General features: G+C 37.1%; 1 protein-coding gene across 4 annotated transcripts in view; it reads left to right on the top strand.

The window, feature by feature from the left end:
* The window catches only part of UBN2 (ubinuclein 2), an 87,694-nt gene that overhangs the window by 15,548 nt on the left and 46,640 nt on the right, over positions 1–25,506 (top strand). For all 4 annotated transcript variants that reach the window (XM_032642839.1, XM_032642837.1, XM_032642838.1 and 1 more), the window contains exons 3-7: positions 10,411–10,512; positions 15,458–15,595; positions 16,506–16,609; positions 18,629–19,118; positions 24,270–24,340. In XM_032642839.1, the coding sequence (XP_032498730.1) occupies positions 10,411–10,512; positions 15,458–15,595; positions 16,506–16,609; positions 18,629–19,118; positions 24,270–24,340 (905 nt within the window). The remainder of the gene's footprint in view (positions 1–10,410; positions 10,513–15,457; positions 15,596–16,505; positions 16,610–18,628; positions 19,119–24,269; positions 24,341–25,506) is intronic.

Below are 25,506 nucleotides of genomic sequence, written 5' to 3'. Positions count from 1 at the left end.
AAAAGACAGCAACTCAACATAGGCCCAGTAGGGGAGACATGATAATATAGTCCTTTGCCAATCTGTCTTGAGTTCCTTTAGGTGAATTTTAATATTTGTGGATTTAAAAAAAAAAGGAGTTCCCTGGTTGCCTCGTGGTTAGGATTCCTGGCTTTCACTGCTGTGGTCCTGGGTTCAGTCCCTGCTTGGGGAACTGAGATCCTGTAAGCCGCATGGTGTGGCCAAAAAAAAAAATTTTTTTTTTTTGTGGATTAACTGGTTTGTGCCTTTTTGGCAACTGTCAAAAATTTGGCTCCACTTTATATCATTTGCGTATCACTGGATTTCAGCATAATTGGGGGACTAGAGAATTGTAAGCTGGAGAATAGAAAAAGGAAGGTAGGGCAGAGGGCAGGCCGGGTACTTGGAGTTTTCCCAGTAAGGCCAGAAGGTGAAGAAAAGTAAACCGAGGCCAGAAAAACTGTGCTCTGTTGGCCTCTGTGTTGCAGGAGGGAACTGGGATGTGCCAACAGTAGTGCTTTGGCAGCAAGCCAGTAATTGGTAGAGCAAAGACAATGTAACCCTGGCTAGTGGAGAGGGATTTAAGAAAGAACCACCATGGGCATGGGTGTGTCGCATATAGTTTATCCAAAACTCTCCCTGCAGTGGGCCTAGGAAGCAGAACCATATAAGGAGTCAAACAGTAAATGATGTTGAACATTTGATGGTCCAGACCTAAGAAAATAAAATTCCTTGAATGGGTAGTACATGCACTTAATAAAAATTTGAAAGATACAAAAGATAAAATAATGAAAAGTAAATCTACCTCCTACCCCTGACTCCCAGCTAATCAGCTCCCTTTTCAGAAATAATCACTGAGTTTCTTGCCCAAGAGATCTATGTATATGTAAGCATTTACATATTTCAAAGATTTTTTTCACTATAAAAGAATATATAAATACAGATAAAACAAAGAGAGGAAAATAAAAATCAGCTAATCATCTCTAAGCCCACTTCCAGGCATAACCACTGTTAATAGTTTGATGTGTACCCTTTTAGGGCTTTTAAAAATGCATATGAGCTTATGTACGTCCTCTCTTGCACTTTTAAAAATCATTTTAGTATTACATGAACACATTCCAGTTATTAAAAAACAAATTCAAATATACATATTAAGCCAAAGTCTTCCTTCACCACTGCCTCCAGTTTTATCCCTTCCACACTGGTAATGGTCATGGTTATCTACATGTTACAATTCTTTGAGCATTATATATATAATATATAGCTGTAGATGTATATTGTTGTGTTTTTCTTAAATGAGATCCTACTATTTGTATGATAGTTGAAAAAGCAGTATCTTGTTACGTTAATGTTGTCTCTATGATTACCAGTTAGGTTGAACACTTTCAGATGCTTAGTGAACATCAGTATTACCTTTTCTGTGAATAGCCTGAACTATACGTAACATCTGGTGAACTGCTTTTGTTGCCCTCTATATTATTAAATATTCTTCTACCACACTGTTTTAAAATGGCTGTTAATATTGCATAGATTTGTCATAGTATATATAATTTATACCTTTATCATTGTTATGATGCTTTAATTGATATGATGCTTGGGAAAGCTCATACTTCTAAGATCCTATTTTGAGAGGCATTTTAGTCAGATTAATACTGTTATAGTTAAGTAAAAGCATTAGCCATTTTGGTTACTGTCATAGACAAGAGTGACATTTACTTATTTAACCATTTTGTTGCATATATTAGATATGGACTCAGAACCATTAATAACTGCTATCTTTTCCTGTGGTTAACTACTGGTAGCCTTGCCTAGACTTAAGTGTTCCTGAATCTGTCTACTTACGCATAAGTTACTTGGACTTCTGCATATGTCTTGTTGGGCCCATTAAAACAGAACCTATTTGTTTTTCTAGTTTTCCCTACGTAAATCTTTTTTAGGCAGCTAGTTGTGCCTAGACAAAAAATACGTTAGGAGAGCAGAAAAAGATCATTGTGATTTTGAGTAGAAAACATCCAGGAGAAAAGGTTTAAAACTTGGGCTGAGGAACTTTCTTGGTGGCGCAGTGGTTAAGAATCTGCCTGCCAATGCAGGGGACACGGGTTCGAGCCCTGGTCTGCGAAGATCCCACAAGCCACAGAGCAACGAAGCCCGTGCGCCACAACTACTGAGCCTGCGCTCTAGAGCCTGTGAGCCACAACTACTGAGCCCGTGTGCCACAACTGCTGAAGCCTACCCACCTAGAACCCATGCTCCCCAACAAGAGAAGCCACTGCAATGAGAAGCCCGCGCACCGCATTGAAGAGTAGCCCCCGTATGCCGCAACTAGAGAAAGCCCGTGTGCAGCAACGAAGACCCAACGTAGCCATAAATAAACAAACAAATAAATAAATTAAATTTATTTCAAAAAAAACCCCCAAAACTTGGGCTGAGCAGTAAAGGGTGGGAGAATTCAGAGAGGAATAAGAGATTATTCCCAATAAGGGGGAAGCATGAGGAAAGATAAGCAAGTGTGTTTGGGAGGAGAGTGGTTCTATAAACTGAATGGATTGAAGTGTTCAAGTCAGAAAATCCTAAGAAAAAAGTTGGAAGGGTGGTTTGAGCCAACATTTAGAAGGTATTTAATTACTGCCTTATTAAGGGTTTTGGATATATTTTGTAATAGGTAGGATGCTTCTGAAGCATTTTGAGCAAGGGAATCAGAGAAATATTAGATGATATTAGGCAGGATGAATTGAGAATCAATATGAGGAAGGAGAAGCTAATTAAGGCATTCATTACATTTAAGTGAAAAACAATGGCCAGGATTATAAGCAACAGCAGTTAGAATGGAGAGGAAGCTGTCGATGTGAATAATCATATGAACAAAGGTTTGTGGGGAGAGAGAGTTGAAGTAGAAATAATAAGCGTTTTTAAAAATCATCATTATTGAAGTATAAATAAATACAGTTCATTCAAGTATATAATTTGGTATATTTTGGTAAATATACATAGTCCTGTACCCACTACCACAATTATGATATAGAAAAATTTCATCACCCCAGAAAGTTCCCTTTTATCTCTCTACAGATAATCCTCTCTCCTTCAGCCCAGGCTCCTGGCAGTCTCTGATCTACTTCCTGTTTCTGTAGATTTTTGGTTTTTGTTTTTTCTTTTTCTAGAGTTTCCTATAAATGGAATCTTACAGTCTTTTGTACATGGCTTCTTTCACTTATTATAATGCTTTTGAAGTGCATCCATGTTTTGCATGTTATCAGTAGTTCCTTCCTTTTTATTGCTGCATAGCGTATGGATGTACCACAGTCTGTGTATCCACTTACTGGGTGATGGGCACTGGATGGTTTCCAGTTTGTGGGTGCTAAGAGTAAAGCTGCTCTAACATTGGAACACAAGTGTGTGTGTGAACATATGTCTTCATTTCTCTTGAGGAAATATTAAGAGAGGGATTGTTAGGTCATGTGATAAGTGTGTGTTTAACTTTATAAGAAACTGCCAAATTGTTTTCCAGAGTGGGTGTATCATTTTGCAGCAGCATGTAGGAGAGTTTGAATGGTTCCACATCCTTGTTAATGCTTGCTGTCATCAACCTTTGTAATTTTAGTTAATAATGAAGTTTTAAGGCAGAAAAATAGAGTTAATAAAATGGAAATGTCAAGTGGGGGAAGGCTAATTTGGAGATGATTGACAGCAGGAACACTGGTTTGAGTTTTGGTATTGAGTTTTATGTGTCTCCGAGTGGAAAAATGACCTCAGAAGTTCTATCACTTCTCCTACAGGACTTTTAATAGAATGATACTTTGGAGTCAGATGGTCATGAGTTTGAAAATTGGCTCTGTTACTTTCTCTATGAGCTTAGACAAGTTATTTGTTTTTTCCAAGGTTTAGTTTTTCCCACTTGTTAAATGGGAAATAATATATGGTTGTACTTAAGAATAGGTGCTAATGCAAAGTTAGCGCTCAGTGGATGGTGGCTGTCATCATCATTATCATGATTGGTAATTAAATATATGTTTTATGCCCCCGCTAACTTGTGACTTTCTTGCAAATCTCTGAATTTTTTTCTTTCCTAACTCATCTCCCCAACTGTGTTCATTCCCCACCACAATGGCCAGAGTGATTTTGTTAAAGCACTAATCTTACCAGGTTACTTACCAGTTCCAACACTTTCTGTGGCTTCCACAAGTGATTACTTCCACTCATCCTTGTCTGGGCATAAATATCTCAGGAAAGCCTTGATTAGGTCTTCTGTTAAAAAATCCAGTACCACCTATAATTCCCTTTTTACCATTTATTACTACTATAATTATTTAATCTTTCCCTTCTCCACAATACTATGAATATAAAATCCATGAAGGCTGGCACTTGGTAGGTGCTCAGTTCATTTGTTGAGTAGATTATCTTCTTTTAACTTCTTTTAGGGCAGAGACTTCATATTTAAATCTAAGTTCCTTCTGACATCTAACATAGCGTTCCGCAACCTTTCTGGCACCAGGGACTGCTGTTTTTCCATGGACACACGGGGGTGGGGTTGGTTCAGGTGCTAACGTGAGCAATGGGGAGCAGCAGATGAAATTTCACTTGCTCACCCACTGCTCATCTCCTTCTGTGTGGCCCGGTTCCTAACAGGCCGCTGCCTGTTACCAGTCCGTGGCCTGGAGGTTGGGGATCCCTGATTTAACGTATTGCTTTCCTTTTTTTTTTTTTTGCAGTATGCGGGCCTCTCACTGTTGTGGCCTCTCCCGTTGCGGAGCACAGGCTCCGGACGCGCAGGCTCAGCGGCCATGGCTCACGGGCCTAGCTGCTCTGCGGCATGTGGGATCTTCCCGGACTGGGGCACGAACCCGCATCCCCTGCATTGGCAGGCGGACTCTCAACCACTGCGCCACCAGGGAAGCCCTCCTTTATTTTAAAATTAATTTTTATTGGAGTATAGTTGATTTACAATGTTATGTTAGTCTCTGCTGTATAGCAAAGTGAATCAGTTATACATATATTCACTATTTTAATAAATTCATTTATTTATTTATTTATGGCTGCATTGGGTCTTTGTTGTCACTCTTTTAGATTCTGTTCCCATATAGGTCATTACAGAGTATTGAGTAGAGTTCCCTGTATTATACAGCAGGTTCTTATTAGTTATCTATTTTATACATAATAGTTTGTATATGTCAATCCCAGTCTCCCAATTTATCCCTCCCCTCTACTTTTCCCCCTTGATAACCATAAGTTTGTTTCTACATCTGTGACTCTATTTCTGTTCTGTAAATAGGTTCATTCATACCACTTCTTAGATTCCAAATATAAGCGAGATCATATGATATTTGTCTTTCTCTGTCTAACTTACTTCACTCAGCATGACACTCTCTAGGTACACCCATGTTACTGCAAATGGCATTATTTTGTTCTTTTTTATGGCTGAGTAATATTCCATTGTATATATGTACCACATCTTCTTTATCCATTCCTCTGTCAGTGGACATTTAGGTTGCTTCCATGTCCTGGCTATTGTAAATAGTGCTGCAGTGAACATTGGGGTGCATGTATCTTTTCAGATTATGGTTTTCTCCGGAGATATGCCCAGGAGTGGGATTGCTGGATCATATTGTAGCTCTATTTTTAGTTTTTTAAGGAACCTCCATACTGTTCTCCATGGTGGCTCTACCAATTTACATTCCCACCAACAGTGTAGGAGGGTTCCCTTTTCTCCACAGCCTCTCCAGCATTTATTGTTTGTAGATTTTTTTGATGATGGCCATTCTGACTGGTGTGAAGTGATGCCTCATTGTAGTTTTGATTTGCACTTCTCTAATAATTAGTGATGTTGAGCATCTTTTTATGTGCCTCTTGGCCATCTGTATGTCTTCTTTGGAGAAATATTTAGATCTTCTGCCAATTTTTTGATTGGGTTGTTTGGTTTTTTTGATATTGAGCTGCATGAGTTGTCTGTATATTTTGGAGATGAATCCTTCATCAGTTGCTTCATTTGCAAATATTTTCTCCCATTCTGAGGGTTGTCGTTTCATCTTGTTTGTGGTTTCCTTTGCTGTGCAAAAGCTTTTAAGTTTAGTTAGGTCCCATTTGTTTATTTTTGTTTTTATTTTCATTACTCTAGGAGGTGGATCAAAAAGTTTTTGCTGAGATTTATGTCAGAGAGTGTTCTGCCCATGTTTTCATCTGAGAGTTTTATAGTATCCAGTCTTACGTTTGGGTCTTTAATCCATTTTGAGGGTTTTTTTGTGTATTGTGTTAGAAAATGTTCTAATTCATTCTTTTATATGTAGCTGTCCAGTTTTCTCAGTACCACTTATTGAAAAGACTGTCTTTTCTCCATTCTGTATTTTTGCCTCCTTTGTCATAGGTGCATGGGTTTATCTCTGGACTTTCTATCCTGTTCTATTGATCTTTATTTCTGTTTTTGTGCCAGTACCATACTGTTTTTACAACTGCAGCTTTGTAGTACAGTCTGCAGTCAGGGAGCCTAATTCCTCCAGCTCCATTTTTCTCAAGATTGCTTTGGCTTTTTGGAGCCTTTTGTGCTTCCATACAAATTGTAAAATTTTTTGTTCTAATTTGATAAGGATTGTGTTGAATCTGTAGATTACACATATTGCTTTTTACAGCATACATTTTTTAAAAAATTTATTTGGCTGGGTGTTAGTTGTGGCATGCAGGATCTTTTAGTTGCGGCATGCAGGCTTTTAGTTGTGGCATGAGGGATCTAATTCCCTGACCAGGTATCAAACCCAGGCCCCCTGCATTGGGAACATGGAGACTTAACCACCGGACCACTGTGGAAGTCCCTATAGCATACTTTTTTTTTTTTTTTTTTTGCTGTACGCGGGCCTCTCACTGTTGTGGCCTCTCCTGTTGTGGAGCACAGGCTCCGGACGCGCAAGCTCAGCGGCCATGGCTCACGGGCCCAGCTGCTCTGCAGCATGTGGGATCTTCCCGGACCAGGGCACGAACCCGTGTCCCCTGCATCTGCAGGCGGACTCTCAACCACTGCACCACCAGGGAAGCCCTATAGCATACATTTTTAACAGATACTTTTGAATCTAAGTAGTAGTTCAAAATAAGCTATGTAACTTAGTAGAATTACTGAGTCAAATATGATGAAGAGTTTTAAAACTTATTTTAGTATATTTCCATTTTGGCATTAATACTTCATAGAAATTTTAGAAAACATAGTAGAGACAAAAGAAAACGTAAGTGTATGGCAGAATTTCTTGGCAGATGCTTTCAGATCGCTTTCCAAGAGTTTTATTGGTATACTCTTATCAGCAGTGTTTGAGCAGTCCTGTTTCTTCTCCATCTTGCCAGAATTTTAAAAGTTTATAATTTGATAGATGAAATTGGTGTCTTACTTTAATTCCATTTATTAATTGCTCTCCATTGAGCTGTATTGTTGCCTTTTTCATATTAAATTCATTCTTGTATTCCTGTCATATCTATTTTAACTCCTATAACTTTAAATATATTTAATATGTGACAGGGCTAGTCCTCATTAGTTTTTATCTGTGGATTTTTATATTATTAGAACTCTCTCTCTCTTTTTTGGGTGAAACATTCCCTCGTGTGTTTAACTGCTTGTGTGTTACTTTTTCTTGGTAGAATAACTTCTAACATACAAATATCTTTTTCCTTTACTTACTTCTTATTCTCTGTAATTCTGTAACCTAGTGTAAGAGTTCCAGCTTGCAGACCTAGCATATGGAAAAAATAAGGACACTTTATTTATGTGTTGCATTTAAGCATATACATGCGTTTTGTGTGTGTGCGCACGTGTGTATGTGTGTGTAGGTATGTTTAAGTTGCCAGTTGGTGTCTCTTGAGAATAATTGTTCTTATTCTGAGATTATGCCTTCAGTGGTCTTATTTAGCAAAATAAAAGGGTTGTCACCCTGTGTTGGTCTCCAAAATTGTTTTTGGAACTTGTAAAATCTAAAAACATGAGAGCCATTACTTTATCTCACACCGAAATGACCCTCTTGGTGGTGATGGTATAATACAAGTTTTGGTCATTGAAAAACATAAACTGGAGTCATAGTTATGGGGATTAGGTTTTTTAACATCAGTATGCAATAGAAACATAGCATTTAGTCAGAATTACCTTTACAAATTAATTAGAAAGTAAATGGTACCATGTTGGAGACTTTTCTCAGTAAGTCCATCATATTTGTTTTTTTCACGTAAACACTGGAAAAGATCATTTCTTTACGTGGAAATAAGATGAAACAATTTGCTTTCATTTAAGAGCCATGTTGCACAAAACTCAGCCATCTTTCACCAATTAGAACCAGTGACACTGCATTGAGAGACATGCACTATGGGAATTGAAACCAAAGGAGAGTCATGTCTTGCAGATTTCACCAGTTTTTGCATACATTCATTTTTTATTTTCTTGCATGTCTATGTGTATAAATAAATCTAGGACATTAAAAAAATAATTTTAAGATTAGTTTGGATTTACAGAAAATTTGCAAAGAAAATACAAGGAGTTTCCATATAGTTCTCATCCACTTTCCCCTGTAACATCTTATATTTGTAGAGTAGATTTGTTACAACTAACAAACCAATATCGGTTCATTACTATTAATTAACGCTGCATTTTATTCAAATTTTACTATTTTTCCCCTAATGTCCTTTTTTAGTCCCCGGATCCCAACCAGGATACCAGATGACCTTTAGTTATTATGTCTCTTTAGGCTTATCTAGACTATGCCAGTTTTTCAGATTTTTGTTTTTGATAATCTTGACAGCTTTGAGGAATACTGGTCAGTTATTTGTAGAATGTCCCTCAGTTTAGTTTGGTGTTTTTCTTGTTGTTTAGTTTGTCATGATGTTTATCTCATGGTTAGCCTACAACTGAGGTTATAGGCTTTTGAGAGGAAGACCACAAAGGTAAAGTGCCATTTGTGTCTCCTCATGTCAAGGGTGATGCTATCAACATGATGTTATCACTGTTGATGTCGACCTTGATCACCTGGCTGAGTAATGTTAGGTTTTTCACTGTAAAGTTACTTTGTCTCCTCCTTGTCATACTGTACTCTTTGGGAGCAAGTACCTAGGTACAACTTACATTCAAGGTGTGAGGGGACTTAAATTCAACCTCCTGAGGGGAATTAATCTGCAGAAATCATTTGGAAATTCTTCTAACAGGTTTTTTGTTGTTGTTCTTAGTTTATTTATTTATTTATTTTTAACATCTTTATTGGAGTATAATTGCTTTACAACGTTGTGTTAGTTTCTGCTGTATAACAGTGAATCAGCTATACATATACATATATCCCCATATCTCCTCCCTCTTGCGTCTCCATCCCACCCCTCTAGGTGGTCACAAAGCACCGAGCTGATCTCCCTGTGCTATGCGGCTGCTTCCCACTAGCTATTTTACATTTGATAGTGTATATATGCCCATGCCAGTCTCTCACATCATCCCAGCTTACCCTTCCCCTTCCCCGTGTCCTCAAGTCTGTTCTCTAGGTCTGTGTCTTTATTCCTGTCCTACCCCTAAGTTCTTCAGAACTGTTTTTTTTTTAGATTCCATATATATGTGTTAGCATATGGTGTTTGTTTTTCTTTTTCTGACTTACTTCACTCTGTATGACAGGCTCTAGGTCCATCCACCTCACTACAAATAGTTCAATTTCATTTCTTTTTATGGCTGAGTAATATTCCGTTGTATGTATGTGCCACATCTTCTTTATCCATTCATCTGTCGATGGACACTTAGGTTGCTTCCATGTCCTGGCTATTGTAAATAGAGCTGCAATGAACATTGTGGTACATGTCTCTTCTTCAGTTATGGTTTTCTCAGGGTATATGCCCAGTAGTGGGATTGCTGGGTCATATGGTAGTTCTATTTTTAGTTTTTTAAGGAACCTTCATACTGTTCTCCATAGTGGCTGTATCACTTTACATTCCCACCAACAGTGCAAGAGGGTTCCCTTTTCTCCACACCTTCTCCAGCATTTATTGTTTCTAGATTTTTTGAAGATGGCCTTTCTGACTGGTGTGAGATGATATCTCATTGTAGTTTTGATTTGCATTTCTCTAATGATTAATGATGTTGAGCATTCTTTCATGTGTTTGTTGGCAATCTGTATATCTTCTTTGGAGAAATGTCTATTTAGGTCTTATGCCCATTTTTGGATTGGGTTGTTTGTTTTTTTTGATATTGAGCTGCATGAGCTGCTTGATTACTTCGGGGATTGATCCTTTGTCAGTTGCTTCATTTGCAAATATTTTCTCCCATTCTGAGGGTTGTCTTTTCATCTTCTTTACGGTTTCCTTTGCCGTGCAAAAGCTTTTAAGTTTCATTAGGTCCGATTTGTTTATTTTCTAACAGGTGTTTTTTAATTTTATGGAAACAGCATGAGTACTGAATCAGTCTAACATATCTGTTCTTCACAGGGTGGGAAGCCCCGTAAACACCGGAAGGATCGGCTACAAGATTTAATCGATATAGGCTTTGGCTATGATGAGACAGATCCATTTATTGATAATTCAGAGGCTGTGAGTAATGTATCTTTAATATAGCAGCAATTCTTTATTTGGATAGTAGAATTCAAGGAAAAACTAAATGTTTCAGCAAGTGTTTTTACTAACTAATCCCCTTTCAGTATACATCTAAATTGTTTCCAGTTTTATGTGATTACAAATAGTTGAGCATCTGTATACATTTCTCTTTGTGTACTTGAGTATGTATGTAAGATAATTATAGAGTATAAATATATGTGTAGGGTAAATTTCTAGCAGTGGGATTCATTGATCAAAGGGTATTTACATCTTGAATTTTTATTGATATTCCCAAACTTGGGGAGGTATATTTTTGAAATGACTTCCAGATAAGAACCACGTGATCTTGAAGACTGGAGCTATTGGGTTGAAGTTAATCTGGCAGATGTCTTTAAAATGTACTTAATATTTTTATTGCTGCCAAACCTTACTACAGTGGCGGTAATTGAATGCCAGGCCTTATCACTGTCTGTTTTGATCAAGCCCTACAGCTTTTGCACTGGAATCCTCTTTCTCTTATAAAAGAAAGAGGAATTCAGGAGAGCATTTCAGGACTACAGCAGTCCATTGATCACACAGCAAATAAATAAAGGCATGTCTTGTTAGGTGGGTCGGTAAGGTATATGTTCTTACATTCTTCTCAGTGTAGTAGAGTAATCTAATCCCTGAATTATATCCTCTGCAGTGTTCACTGATTACTTAGGATATACAGAAAGTGACCCTAAGGCCGCTGTTATACTACCTACAAATTAGTACCTCTTTTTCCTGTTACTACAGTGCTTGGTTGTGTAGATGATGACAAGGCATATAGTGGTAGGAGAGTGATAGGAAGGACTTCCAGCATAAGGTGTACAAGATACCCTGTCATACTCCGGTGTTATTTTGGTGTCCTGATATAAACTGGTTTACAAGCCTAGTCTGTAGAAATAAAATGTTGACAGTGCCTTGAGTAGAGAGGATTTCCTGTTACCAAAAATGTTGTCAGCCTTTTTGTAGGTTAGGGCATGGAATGTTTTCAACAGTATTGACCTTGATTTGGCATTCAAGTCAAAAGTCCTAGATTCTAGACCTCACTTGGTTTCTAATTCACTGTGGACCAGGAGCAAGTCTTTTATTTTAGCATCACCCAGTTTTCTCTGTTATGAGTGGCTTGCCCAGCAGAATTTGTACTCTGAGACTCAAGATAATGACACGCTGAAAAGCATAATGCAAGTATAAAGCATTGGTACTGGTGTTAACATTATATGTAAAGTAGATTTTTGAATTCTAAGTAACCCAAGAGGGAACTCAACCATATATAAATGGACATTCCATGTACTCAGGTTTACATAAATAGAATTTTTAAAAAATTAATAAACTTGGGACTTCCTGGTGATCCAGTGGTTAAGACTCTGCACTCCCAATGCAGGGTGCCTGTATTCAATCCCTGGTCAAGGAACTAGGGATCCTGCATGCTGAACTAAAAAAAAGAAAAGATCCCACATGCCGCAACTAAGACCCTGTGCAGCCAAATAAATAAATAAATATTTTTTAAAAATTAGTAAAGTTAATTTTTTTAGAGCAGTTTTAGGTTCACAGCAAAATTGAATGGAAGGTGCAGAAATTTCCCATATACTACCTGCCCTCACAACACAGCTTCCATTATCAGCATTCCCCCACCAGAGTGGTATACTAGTTACAGTCCAAGAACCTACATTGACGCATCATCACCCTAAGTGCATAGTTTACCTTAGGATTTACTCTTGGTGTTGTACATTCTATGGGTTTTAACAAGTATGTAATGACATGTGCCCACCATTATACTGTCATACAGCATAGTTTCACAGCCCTAAAAAAGTATGTGCTCTGCCTATTCATCCCTCCCTAACACCTGCAGCCACTAATCTTTTTATTGTCTCCATAGTTTTGCCCTTTCCAGAATGTCATATAGTTGGAATCATATAGTATGTAACCTTTCATAAATAGCATTTTTAATATTTTCCTTTGTAGCATTCCAAATATTTGAATAAAGTGTTTTTCAAACATATTTTTATAACCCATAATTGGACCTGTGTATCAGTTTAGAGACTGTGGCCAGCATTTTTAAAGAGAATAAAATAGAATAGAATAGGAGCTGTTAACAGTAAACCACTGGTACATTATGTGATTTTTATTATGTGTGTGTGTTTGTACCATGCACTGGCTTTTGATGTGTAGTATATTTTCCACTTGGGTTGTGGTGAAGAAAATTTGAAAGCCACTGCTCTAATAAATAAGGATAAATTTTATAGGTATAAGTTGTATAAGTTATACAATTACTGACATTTATAGGACAAGTTAGGTCCCTGTTTTATACGAGGAAATTGAACTAAAGCACAGGTTGTTTATTGACTTGCAAAATAATTTTGTATCATTGTCCTTAATAGATTATTTGGTTCTCATTATAATTCAATAATTCAGACATAAAACACTTAGGAGCCAACCAAATAATTCTCTGTTTTTTAAAATGATTGTATTGCCAGTTGGCCATTTTTTTTTTTTTTTTTTTTTTTTTTGCTGTGCCACGTGCCTTGTGGCCTTGTGGGATCTTAGTTCCCCGACCAGGGATTAAACCTGGGCCCTCAGCAGTGAAAGTGTGGAGTCCTAACCACTGGACCTCCAGGGAGTTCCCACCAGTAGGCTTTCACTTTTCATATATTATTCGATAGAGAGTGATAATAATCTGGTTCTAATTAACTTTCAGAATTGTATACTACTTACTACTATAATATCTGAAAATAAATGCTTTTGAATATTATTTTTAGTCTAACACTTATGCTGCCAAATTTTTAAAAGACTGAAAGAAAATGTTTTTGTTATTGAGAAATAATAATAATACCAGACATGAGTAATGCTTTTATTTAGGTTATCTCTTTTAAATTTCACTAGAACTTTGTGAAATAAGTAATATTGTTCCTGTTTTACAACCCTGAAGTATTGATGTTAAGTGATTTATTCTTGGTCACAATAGCTAGTTGTTGGCAAAGGATCTAGTAAATCTGATTCTCAAGTTCAGTGATCCGTTGCCTCTTAATACATTGTACTTAAAAGGCTAAATTATGCAGAAGTAGAAATATAATGTACATGTGAAACTTGTGTAAGGTTATAAACCAATATTACCTCAATAAAAACAAACAAACAAAAAAACCCAGAATATTTCCTGTACCTTACAAAAAAAATGCTTGGCACATTTATAATTCACAGTGCAGTGAAGGCTGTGTATTAATCCTTGCTCTGTCACTTATTGGTTGTGTCACTTTAGTGTGGTTGCCAGATTTAGCAAATAAAACTACAGTCTACCCAGTTAAATTTGAAAAAAAAAACAAAAACAAAGGCTAAATCAAATATGCATAAAGAGTTTGTTCTCCTGAGAAGTGTTCTGATAGGGAAAGCACAGCAGAATACTGCAGAAGAAGACAGACATTGAACACATCCACATTGCCTGGTAACCTAGTGATGAGTGTGTTTTCCACATGAGATGCTGCTTGGTATAGTGGATGGGCTGGGAAACAGTCAGTGACTCTGCCATAAACTAATAAAAGTACTCTGGCAAGGTTCTTAACCTCTCTGAATTTGGTTTTCACTTATAAAATGGGAATATTTATTTTCCTTGCCTCAAAAGGGTATCAGGAAGATCAAGTGAAATAATTTATATGAAGAAGCGTTGAAAATTATAAAGCAGTATACAAGTATATGTAAGCAAAAAGTACAGGTGTATTTATCTTATCAAAACGACACATTTTCAAAATAATTACTACAGAGCCTTTTCACTTTTAATCCTTTACTCCTCACATCACTCCTTTACTTGCAGATAGTACTGGGCCCTTTCTGAAGGTCTTGCCTGTAGGTCTTTGTACAGTAGTAGCCTCTCAAGTGGAGTGACAAGAAAGGAGTACATTCCTTTTTTCTTTTTCTAACTTCATTCCTTTTTGATTCAATATGATTAAATGTACATTCTTTCTTTTTCCATTTTCCATGTAATTTAAAATGATACAGGTTAAAATCACAACTTTTGTACTTAGCCTTAATATTTTTAGAATAATTAATATGTTCTGTATATTTTTTGCCCATGGCAAAGAATTTTCCTTACAAATATGACTTTCTTAAAAACTAATTATGTAATATGAAGAAAACCCTTAAATAGAGTTCTGGGGAACCCAGTAGCAGGTATCTTGCTTTTGTTAGATGAGTAGTTCCTTTTTTTCTCTTCTGCCATGAACATCTTCGTTTAGTTAAGACTGGCCTTCCATTTAATGATTGTTTTTTCTTCATCTTCATCAGGTGAGATAATGATAAACCTTAAAATCTAGGCTTAGAGTACATTCAGACTGATTTAGACAATTTGGGTCTGTTTTGCGAAGCCAAGTGCCTCGCTCATTATGGGCCCTCGGTGTATGCTTACCGAACAGGGCAGTTCTTTTTCTACTTCCCTTTAAAACATATATATATGCTATTTTTCTTTTATATGTTTAAAAAATATTCCCTACTTAAAAGCTTAGAGCTAAGGCAGAAGAAATAACCTTTTATTTTTTATAATCTCTTTATGAGTAAAATTATATACCAATATGGTAAGAAATGAAGTTAATTTGCTGCCTGGACATTCAGTCATTTGTTTTAACTTGTTTCAATTTCTCATCAGAATCATTTGTCATTAAGAATAGCAGTGATCCTTCAGTTTTTCTCGGCAGATGATATATTTAGAATCTGCTTCAGTATTCCAGAAGTTCATTTCTTAAATATTGAATGATCAGAGCTCATTTCTATTCCAGATAGTAACTTTTTCTTTATTTATTCACAAACATCCTCATTGCAGTTAGTTTTGCAGTTAAGATTTAAGGAAGATTCTGACATGGTGATTGAGTTTCTTTGACATATTTATAGAATTAAAGATAAGATATATCTGAAGCCTTTTTTTTAAACCTAGTATGACGAATTAGTTCCTGCTTCTCTAACAACAAAATATGGAGGGTTTTATATCAACACTGGCACTCTCCAGTTTCGCCAAGCTTCAGATACTGAAGAAGAAGATACTACAGACAACCAAAAGCACAAGCCACCCAAAGTGAGTTTATCCAACATTGCACCAGTAATGAGAGCATTCAATTAAAAGGATATATTTTTTGATTTTTACTTGTACTTTACAGCTGTGAATATAAGGAAAAGTAAAATGCTAACCATTGTTTAATGAATTTATAGTTAATTACATGCTTTAAAGTAAAATTATGTAGATATGGGGAAATTTATTTTTATATCATAAAATTCTATTATAATTTTAATATAATTATAATATTTTCTTTTAAAACTTCTCTCTCCATATCTATTCTAATAATCTGTTTCTGGATAAGGTTGAGGTTTTAGGATACGTTAAGACTTGATATGGAAATGACTGTTAATAGCTGTTACTTTTCCTAAGATGTAAAGCAAATTTTATAGAATATATATATTGTATTTGGGAAATTAATAGAATGTCCTTAGATAAGCGTTCCTTGAAGTGTGAGCCAAAGACATATTTGTACCAGAATCACCAAAATGTTTGTTAAAAATGCAGATTAGGGCTTCCCTGGTGGCGCAGTGGTTGAGAGTCCGCCTGCCCAATGCAGGGGACACGGGTTTGTGCCCTGGTCCGGGAAGATCCCACATGCCGCGGAGCAACTAAGCCCTTGAGCCACGGCCGCTGAGCCTGCGCGTCCGGAACCTGTGCTCCGCAACGGGAGAGGCCACAACAGTGAGAGGCCCGCGTACCACAAAAAAAAAAACAAAACAAAAAAAACCAAAAAGGCTCTACCAAACCTTTAACTGAACCAAAACCAGGGGTGGGAGTTCTCATGGACCCAAAGAATCTGCATTTTTAACAAGCAATTCTTATGCACCCTGAAATTTGAGAAAAACCACTTGCCCTGGATGCTGGATTGATAACATCAGCGAGTAAAGCAGTAATACTTAGGTAAGTTATGCATTTAATCATTTTGTAGATTCCCAAAATGAAAGAAGATGATATTGAGTTGAAGAAGCGGAAGCGGAAAGAGGAAGGGGAAAAGGAGAAGAAGCCAAGGAAAAAAGTACCGAAACAACTGGGGTATGTGAAATTAGACATAATGAGGGAACTAGTGTTGTAGCATGACAAACTCTCCTTTTAGAAAGATATATTTAGCATTAATTAGTTCAGCTTAGCTGGGTCTAATTTAATACAGTATTTATAAATGTCAGTGACCTATCAACTTATATTTTAATAATATTTATTAATAAGTATAAGTCATCTTAGAGATGTTTTAGATCAGATTTACAAATTTGTTAAGTATTTTGCTCATTACAACATTTTATCAACAGGAACCAGTTTGAAAAGATGGTACAAACATTGAACATGTTATTTTAATTTTCTTGTACTAAAACTGAGCTTAGATGCCTGGGGATTGACAATTGGCAGTAGTCTTTGTATAAACGATTTATGGTCATTTTAATATTTTTTTAAAAGTCATTGATTTTACTTAGCTATTCTTAACGCTTGTGACTTTAGGTAATGATATGGCCTCTAAAAAACCAAGTAGAATTTCTCAAAAGCCTTATTAAGTCATAAGAGGGAATTCCCTGGCGGTACAGTGGTTAGGACTCAGCACTTTCACTGCCGGGGCCTGGGTGAAATTCCTGATCCCTGGTGGGGAACCAAGATCCCGCAAGCCGCGAGGCACAACCACGAACAAAAAGAAAGAAAAAGAAAAGAAAAAAAAGTCATAAGAATAAATGTTTGTACCTTGCAGTCATAAAGCTACCATTTGTCTCTACTTCTCTATGGCTTTTTTTGTAGAGTCAAGGTAGAGTCAAGGGACAAAAACTTGTGAGAGGCTGGGTTTTCCTCCCCTCCCTAGCAGAGGAGGTACATCTGAATTTGGGGCTGTCAGTATCTCCAGAGTTGATGTAGGGAGGTATTTATCCCCTCCTAAACATGAGATTATAGTGATCCCTGAGTCATTAAGAAATTATTAAGGAAAATAAAATATTACTACTGGTTGTTTTAAATATTCATTATTTACAAGTAAACTTCTTTATGAACAAAAACTGTAAGTAATGCCTTTTATTGAGTTTATCATTTTCTCAACTTTGTAAACTGATTTCATTCAGCAAATATTTACTAAGTGCTTACTGTATACCAGACACTGTCTGGGTTTTGGATATATAACAGTAAATGAAACACTGGCCTACCTGTAAGGCACTAATAATCTTTTAGGTTCTGTAGTGCACGTAGAAGCATATAAACCATAAAATTTAGAAAAGATTTTTTAGAGAAGGTGATAGCTAAACAGAGACTACCCTTTCCTCTTAGTCCCTATAGGGAGAAAGTTGTCATTGAAAATTACATGTATCTATCCAAAAGCCTCAGAACACTGGTCCTAGAATGGAAAGTGAAAAATGATCAGAAGGTAGTAGCAGATAGAATAGGGTCTGGATAGAAGACATGGTAATGAATGAAGGCTCACAGATTGACACAGACATTTTGCATTTCTTTGGCAGTTTGTAGCACAAACCACCTGGGGTACCAGTGTGAAGGTGTATTATGTAGGTTTCTCTGGTTGTAATCAACTCTGTTTTCAGCAAAAGTGCATTTCTTTACTTCGTTAATTCTTTAGGTGCCTACTTTATAGATGTGCTAAAGAATGAACATTCCAAACAGAGTAGTAAGTTTAACTTTGTATACTTCCATTTCCTTTTATTTTTTTAAATTTTGGCCACGCTGAGGGGCTTGCAGGATCTTAGATGCACGACCAGGGATTGAACCTGCATCCTTGGCGGTGAAAGTAAGGAGTCCTAACCAATGGACCGCCAGGGAATTCCCTAACTTCGTATACTTAATAAACCAGAGCTCTATTCAGTTTTGTTTATTTCTGTTGACGTTATTTCATTTTCTTCACTCTAATGGCCATTCACCTGCCTTTCGTAAGTGACAATCCAGATGATGATGAAGATGCCATTGTAAAAGTGTAATTTAGTAACAAATTTGCTTCCTCACCTATCAAATGATTATTTTAATTCTGTGCCTGCTTATTGGGGTTTTAACCTTTAAAATCATACATAGCCTAACTGATCACTTTTTTCTTCACAGAGTTGTGGCTCTAAATTCACACAAATCTGAAAAAAAGAAGAAACGTTATAAAGATTCTCTTTCTCTAGCTGCCATGATAAGAAAATTTCAAAAAGAGAAGGATGCATTAAGGAAGGAGTCTAACCCTAAAGTCCCAGTGAACTTCTCGACCTCCTCTATGCATAAAACCCCCTCTGCTGCTGTGGCATTGGGGAATGATGTCTCGGACTTAAATCTGAATAGTGCTGATCCGGACCTCCCCATTTTTGTTAGCACAAATGAACATGAACTATTTCAGGAAGCTGAAAATGCCCTAGAGATGCTAGATGATTTCGACTTTGACAGATTACTGGATGCTGCTTCTAATGGTAGCCCCCTGTCTGAGTCAGGAGGAGAGAATGGAAACACCACCCAGCCAACCTATGCCTCTCAAGTTATGCCCAAGGTGGTACCTACACTCCCAGAGGGTCTGCCTGTCCTTCTTGAAAAGCGTATCGAAGACCTCCGTGTAGTAAGTGTGATAATTTTCTTGTGTTGTGTTTGCTGCACAAACATAACAATAATTACTTTCAGGCAAAAATAATAACCTATAATCCTAACTACTTAGAAGTAACTTTATTTTCTATATTTCCTTTTAAGCATTGACTCTATGCATAGTCTTTTTCTTTTAAATATAGTTATAACATGGATAAAAGTTGGTTTTATTATCTCACTTCACTTTATATTTTTCTGCATAGGTTTCATAAATACATACATAGTCATGTAAAGAAAATAGAAGAAAGGTAGGAACAAATAGTAACAATGCAGAAGTGTTCTTGAACTTGGTCCCGACTATTGTTAACAACTAGTTATTCTACAATCGATTTTACCAGCTAGTCCTTACCAGCTAATCAGCAGCTTTAGTAAGCATACATTGTGTTCTCACTAGACAAACTTTTAAGAGTTGAGATTTTAGCATTTCACAGTAGATTCCTCTCCCGATTGACTTGGGTACATAATCTTTATTTAACTAGCTGCAAATCCAGGTATGTCAGTACACTTCTCCCTTTAATCTCAGGGAAATATAATTTTGACTTAAAATGTTTCAAACCTTGCTTAAAATGCCCTTTTTTAATTACTTTAGCATGTTTGTTTGAACCCATGCCATGTTTTAGTCCTCTTTTTTTTTCTCCTGATTACAGAAGTTGTACACTCAATATAAATTTTTTTTTTTGGCTGCACTGGGTCTTCCTTGTGGCTCTCGGCCTTCTCTAGTTGCGCTGCGGGCTTAGTGGCCCCAAGGCCTGTGGGATCTTGGTTCCCTGACTAGGGATCGAACCCTCATCCCCTGCATTGGAAGGCAGATTCTTAACCACTGGACCACCAGGGAAGTCCCAATTGTTTTTGTTTTGTTTTTTTTTTTTGCGGTACGCTGGCCTCTCACCGCTGGGGCCTCTCACCGCTGGGGCCTCTCCCACCACGGAGCAACAGGCTCCAGACGTGCAGGCTCAGCGGCCATGGCTCACGGGCACAGCCGCTCCGCGGCACGTGGGATCCTCCTGGACCAGGGCACAAACCTGCGTCCCTTGCATCGGCAGGCAGACTCCCAACCACTGTGCCACCAGGGAAGCCCCCAGTTGTATTTTATACTTAGGGAAAGATGCCCCATAATCAGACATTCCCCACCCCCAACAGGGATAACGACTATTAAACTACTTATTTTTCTGGATTTTAATCCATGCATTTGCAAATATGTTGTTATTAAAAATAATTGTTAGTCGAAGTATAATGTATGGATTATTCTACAAGTTGTGTCTTTCTTCTAGGGTTATAGTAACCATTTAAATCACATTTTAAATTTATTAATCTCTATGTTGTATTTATTTCTCTTAACTCTTTCTGAATTAGGGAAGCGAGAGATTTATCTAATTTTTCCAACAACTGATTCATGGATTCTGTTTATCAGTTCTATTCTTTTTTCTGTTTTTGTTCTTTAGCATTTCTTCTGAGGTTGTGGCTCATTAAATTCTCTTACATTTTTTCTTATTTTAAGGTACTTTATTTATTAGTTCAGGACTTAGAGAGTTGTGCTCAAGTATCTCATTGCCAGTGTTTTTTAGGTTATAACTTGTATTTACCATAGTTTTTGCTTTGTTTTCTTTTTACTTTTTTTGGTAAGATTTTCACTGTCATTTATTTCTAAGTATCTTTTATTTTACTCATGAGCTATTTTTATTTTATTTAATTTTTTTTGGCTGCACTGGGTCTTCGTTGCTGCGCGTGGGCTTTCTCTAGTTGTGGCGAGTGGGGTCTACTCTTCATTGCAGTGCATGGGCTTCTTGTTGCAATGCCTTCTCTTTGTTGCAGAGCACAGGCTCTAGGCACACGGGCTTCAGTAGTTGTGGCACGCAGGTTTCAGTAGTTGTGGTGCATGGGCTTAGTTGCTCTGTGGCATGAGGGATCTTCCCGGACCAGGGCTCGAACCTGTGTCCCCTGCATTGGCAGGTGGATTCTTAACCACTGTGCCACCAGGGAAGTCCTCTGCTTTGTTTATTTCTATGCTGTATTGTTTGTTGGCCCATAAAATTCTTGATGGCTAGATCTCTGTTGTGATATTTATCATTTGAAGGTGACCCTTTCTGTGCTATTAATGCTTTTCACCTTGAATTCAGTTTTGTCTGATTTTACTGTAGACTCCTTTCTCTTTATTTTTGCATGGTATAGCTTTTCCCATCATTTACCTTCATTTTAGCTCTTTTTTTTTTTTGAATTCTTTTATTTTTTGACTTATTTTAGCTCTTTCTCTTATAGACAGCATGTAAATGGAAATTTGTTTATCGACCTCATCTGAGTCTTTTTTAAGATTTTCTCTTTAAGATTTTATCTTACCTACCACTGTTATAATGATAATGATATATAATTCATCTTTATTCTGTCATTTTCTTTTATATTCTGTTTTATTGTTCCCTCCCCTCCTTTGTTTTTCATTCTTTTGCTATTTTCTGTGCTTATTTTTTGAAAAGTATACAATCATTTTATTAATCAAATAGGTTTTTTATTTATTATTCTTAACCACTTTATGTATGAAGTGTAGGTATTATTTCCTTTTTATGGTTAACAAACTTAAGTGGAGGTAGGTTAAATAGCTTGGTCAGTTCACACAACTAGTAAGTGGTGGAGCCTGAATTTAAACACAGGGGTTCACCTGACTCAGTAGTACATGCTTTTTGCTATCCCATGTTGCCCCTAAAATCTTTAGTTTCTTTTATGTTTTAAATAAAAAGTGCTAGGGATGTAATCCAGGTTTTCCAATATATAATTAATAATAACAGCTATTATTTATTTAGCAAAAACCTATACTTTGTATTGAGTGCAGTGCTCCTGGGACCCACAGCTTCACAAGACATCATTTATTGTTCAGGAGACAGTTCCCTGACTAGGCTTAGAATACTGTATATACTGTGGAGTCTAATCCTCCAACAATTATGTGAGGTAGGTAGTATTCTTCCATTTAATAGATGAGGAAACTAAGGTTCAGAAAGGTTAAAGGAATTTCCCAAGGCCACGTAATTTTTAAACGGGTGAGGCTTGATGCAAAGTCAGGATTTAAAGGCAGGACCATCATGCTTTATAACTTGCACTCCGTCCACTGTGTTATATGCCGTTCATATTCACTTAATAAACAGAATTGGGGGCTTCCCTGGTGGCGCAGTGGTTGAGAGTCCGCCTGCCGATGCAGGGGGCGTGGGTTTGTGCCCCGGTCCGGGAGGATCCCACATGCCGCGGAGCTGCTGGGCCCGTGGGCCATGGCCGCTGGGCCTGCGCGTCCGGAGCCTGTGCTCCGCAACGGGAGAGGCCACAGCAGTGAGAGGTCCGCGTACTGCAAAAAAAAAAAAAAAAAAAAAAAAACAGAATTGATTAGTAATGGTGTGTTTCAATCTTGTAAGGTGCTGTTATATACTAAAAACTCTTTCTGTAGTAGCCATGCTAGGATTAGAACAGCTACTTCCTAACCTCTTAGGAAATTATCAATAAGAAGATTCATTTCACTTATTAGTATTTGTGAATTCTCTGTATTTTTTTCTTTGAAATAGGAGATGGTATTTTTTTCTTCAGGAGATGAGAATTCATTGTTGCCTAAAATGCTCATATCTTTCTGATAAGGACTTTCTTCTTGTTGCTCTTTTCTCACTTTGTAACATATCTTCCACTGTTCAGCCTCTTGACTTCTTTTGATTCTCTTTCTTGGAGTTTAGTTTCCATTCTGGCTTTCTTCCTATATTTCTTCTCCCTATACATACCCAGTCTTCATCCTTTCTAAGAAGCACTGAGGCACATCTCAGAAATTGTCCTCCTCTATTTACAGAATGTGATGTTGTCAAACAGTCTAAAATTATCAATCTGCCAACTGACAGAGTCAGCATGTGACTTGCTCAGATTATTGGATCAGGCCTCTCGATGTCTTACATCTTGGGCACCTCAAGATAAACTATCTTTTGTTATTTCCCCAGTAAATTTTGCTTATGGTACAGTGTCTTGGTTTGCATACTCTTTGTTTCTGGTAAACTGGTTAAGATGACAAACACAGTGATGAAAATATTCTTATCCTCATTGAATTAATTGTTGCTTATCCCTTGATAATGACTGTGGCTAATTTTTTCATTGTTAGTAATTAGGTAGAACCCAGACTGGCTGCAGTAAGCTGAGTATCTTTGTACAGGGTGACAGTGTTGTACAGTTGAAGTCAGAAAGCTTCTGGTCTGAGTCCTGGATTCACCACTTACTAGCAGTGTGATTTGGGGGCATTATCATGTAACTTCTGTAAGATTTAGGTTCCTTGTTTGTAAAATGGGAGCTATAATACCAATGTCACTGTCTGTTATGAAGATTAGACATGGTAATGAGTATAATATATAGAATATCAGACACGTTGGACAGTATTGTCTTGTAGAAAATGAGACATCTGCTTTCTCTTATCTTGGAGATCACAGCAAGAATTGATAAACAAACCTTACAGATACTCAAAATACACAAGACACCCATAGCACCCATAAAAAGTCTTATATGTGTAACTTTTAAAAAATATAAATTTATTTATTTTATTTATTTTTGGCTGCGTTGGGTCTTTGTTGCTGCATGCGGGCTTTCTCTAGTTGCTGCAAGCGGGGGCTACTCTTCGTTGCAGTGCGCAGCCTTCTTATTGCAGTGACTTCTCTTGTTGCGGAGCATGGGCTCTAGGCACGTGGGCTTCAGTAGTTGTGGCACACGGGCTCAGTAGTTGTGGCTCACGGGCTCTAGAGCGCAGGCTCGGTAGTTGTTGGCGCATGGGCTTAGTTGCTCCACGGACCAGGGATCTTCCCGGACCAGGGCTCAAACCCATGTCCCCTGCATTGGCAGGCAGGTTCTTAACCACTGCGCCATCAGGGAAGCCCCTGTGTAACTTTTTAAATTTAGGAAAATTCAGAAAAATGAAATACAGACATAACAGGGAAGAATGTTATGTATGCTAAATTTTGTTTCAACACTGTTTCATTGCCTGCTCATGCCAGGTAATAAGCTGGGACAAAGTGAAGTTAATCATAGCCCCACCCTCAAGGAGCTTATTCTAAGTAAATAGATATGGAAGCATATAATGTGTAATGTGTTTATTGAGAGTTATATTGACAATCTTGTGTTTCTCTAGGCTGCCAAACTTTTTGATGAAGAAGGAAGGAAAAAATTCTTTACACAGGATATGAATAATATTCTTCTGGAGTAAGTAATTTTTTTCTTTGATTAAGAAACCTTGAAAATTATTTAAACCTTAAGAAGTCATTAAAAAATATAGTAGGCCTTTGAGGTACAGATGCTGAGTGGTTGGCTAGTCTCATGCATTAGCTCTTCCCTTTTGGCCTCACAGCATGTGTGATTAACATTTGTTTCTTAGCAAAACGATGCTTCTACATACATTGGTTCTCCGGGACCCCTTATGATAATCAAAGCTTCCAATGTTATAACTGCCAGAGCAAGTGACTGCTGTATGGATTGAATATTATCCTAGATTTAAATGCATTCTTTGTCACGTTATGTGAAAATATCTTTCTGGGACAGTTCTGATTGTTTGTATTAAATTTGGTGTACTTTCCTTCTACTTTGATTCAGATGTGGGGAAAATAATTCCATTAGTATCCAGTGAGGTTTATTATAATTCATACAGACATTTATAGCCAAATGGAAAGTGTGGTTTAATGAAGAATCATTTTTGTGGGGTAGGATGGAGGCAGTGTGGAGAAGACAGATGTTAAGTTGGAAAGGAGAGGGTGAAAGCTGGTTTATGATATAAATTGTATTTAAATTAGTGATAATTTTCACCCTTATCTAGAGTTTAACATTAATGAAGTTGCATGTTCTAAGACTGTGGTCACATAAGCTGTACTTATAAACCTTATAAGGCTTATAAATTTTGACCATTGTTCCAGAAATTGAGTATATAATTGGCTACAAGCAGAAATGGGCAAAAAGGAAGTGGTCCTGGGAAAAGCAGCAAATTCCTCTCTGATGAAAATAATGTATGCCTACTTTTGGTGGTTCAGTAGCATCATATACAAAGAAACAAGGCAGTGTTTCCAATACTACGATTCCTGTCTTTTAAATATATAATGGAGATAGTTTCTCATGAGATATAAAGGTTGGATTAGCTTATTGGTTTTGATAACTATTTTAATTAATGCAATCTCTCTTTCTCCTGAAGTACGTAAAAAATCATTTTGGTCTCCATGGACTCAAAAAACACATAACCTAGTATGCTAGTAGCATGGAGACAGAGGAATTTCTTGTTCCTATTCTTTATTTTAGCCAGGGGTTTTCAGATTGATTCTGTCTGCCTGCAGGTGCTTCCTGTCTGTTCCACCTCCTTTTACCTAGCTCCCTTTTAAACCTTA

The sequence above is a fragment of the Phocoena sinus genome, chromosome 9 (genome assembly GCF_008692025.1).
Source record: "Phocoena sinus isolate mPhoSin1 chromosome 9, mPhoSin1.pri, whole genome shotgun sequence".
NCBI lineage: Eukaryota > Metazoa > Chordata > Mammalia > Artiodactyla > Phocoenidae > Phocoena > Phocoena sinus.
This window is presented reverse-complemented; position numbering and strand designations above follow the sequence as displayed.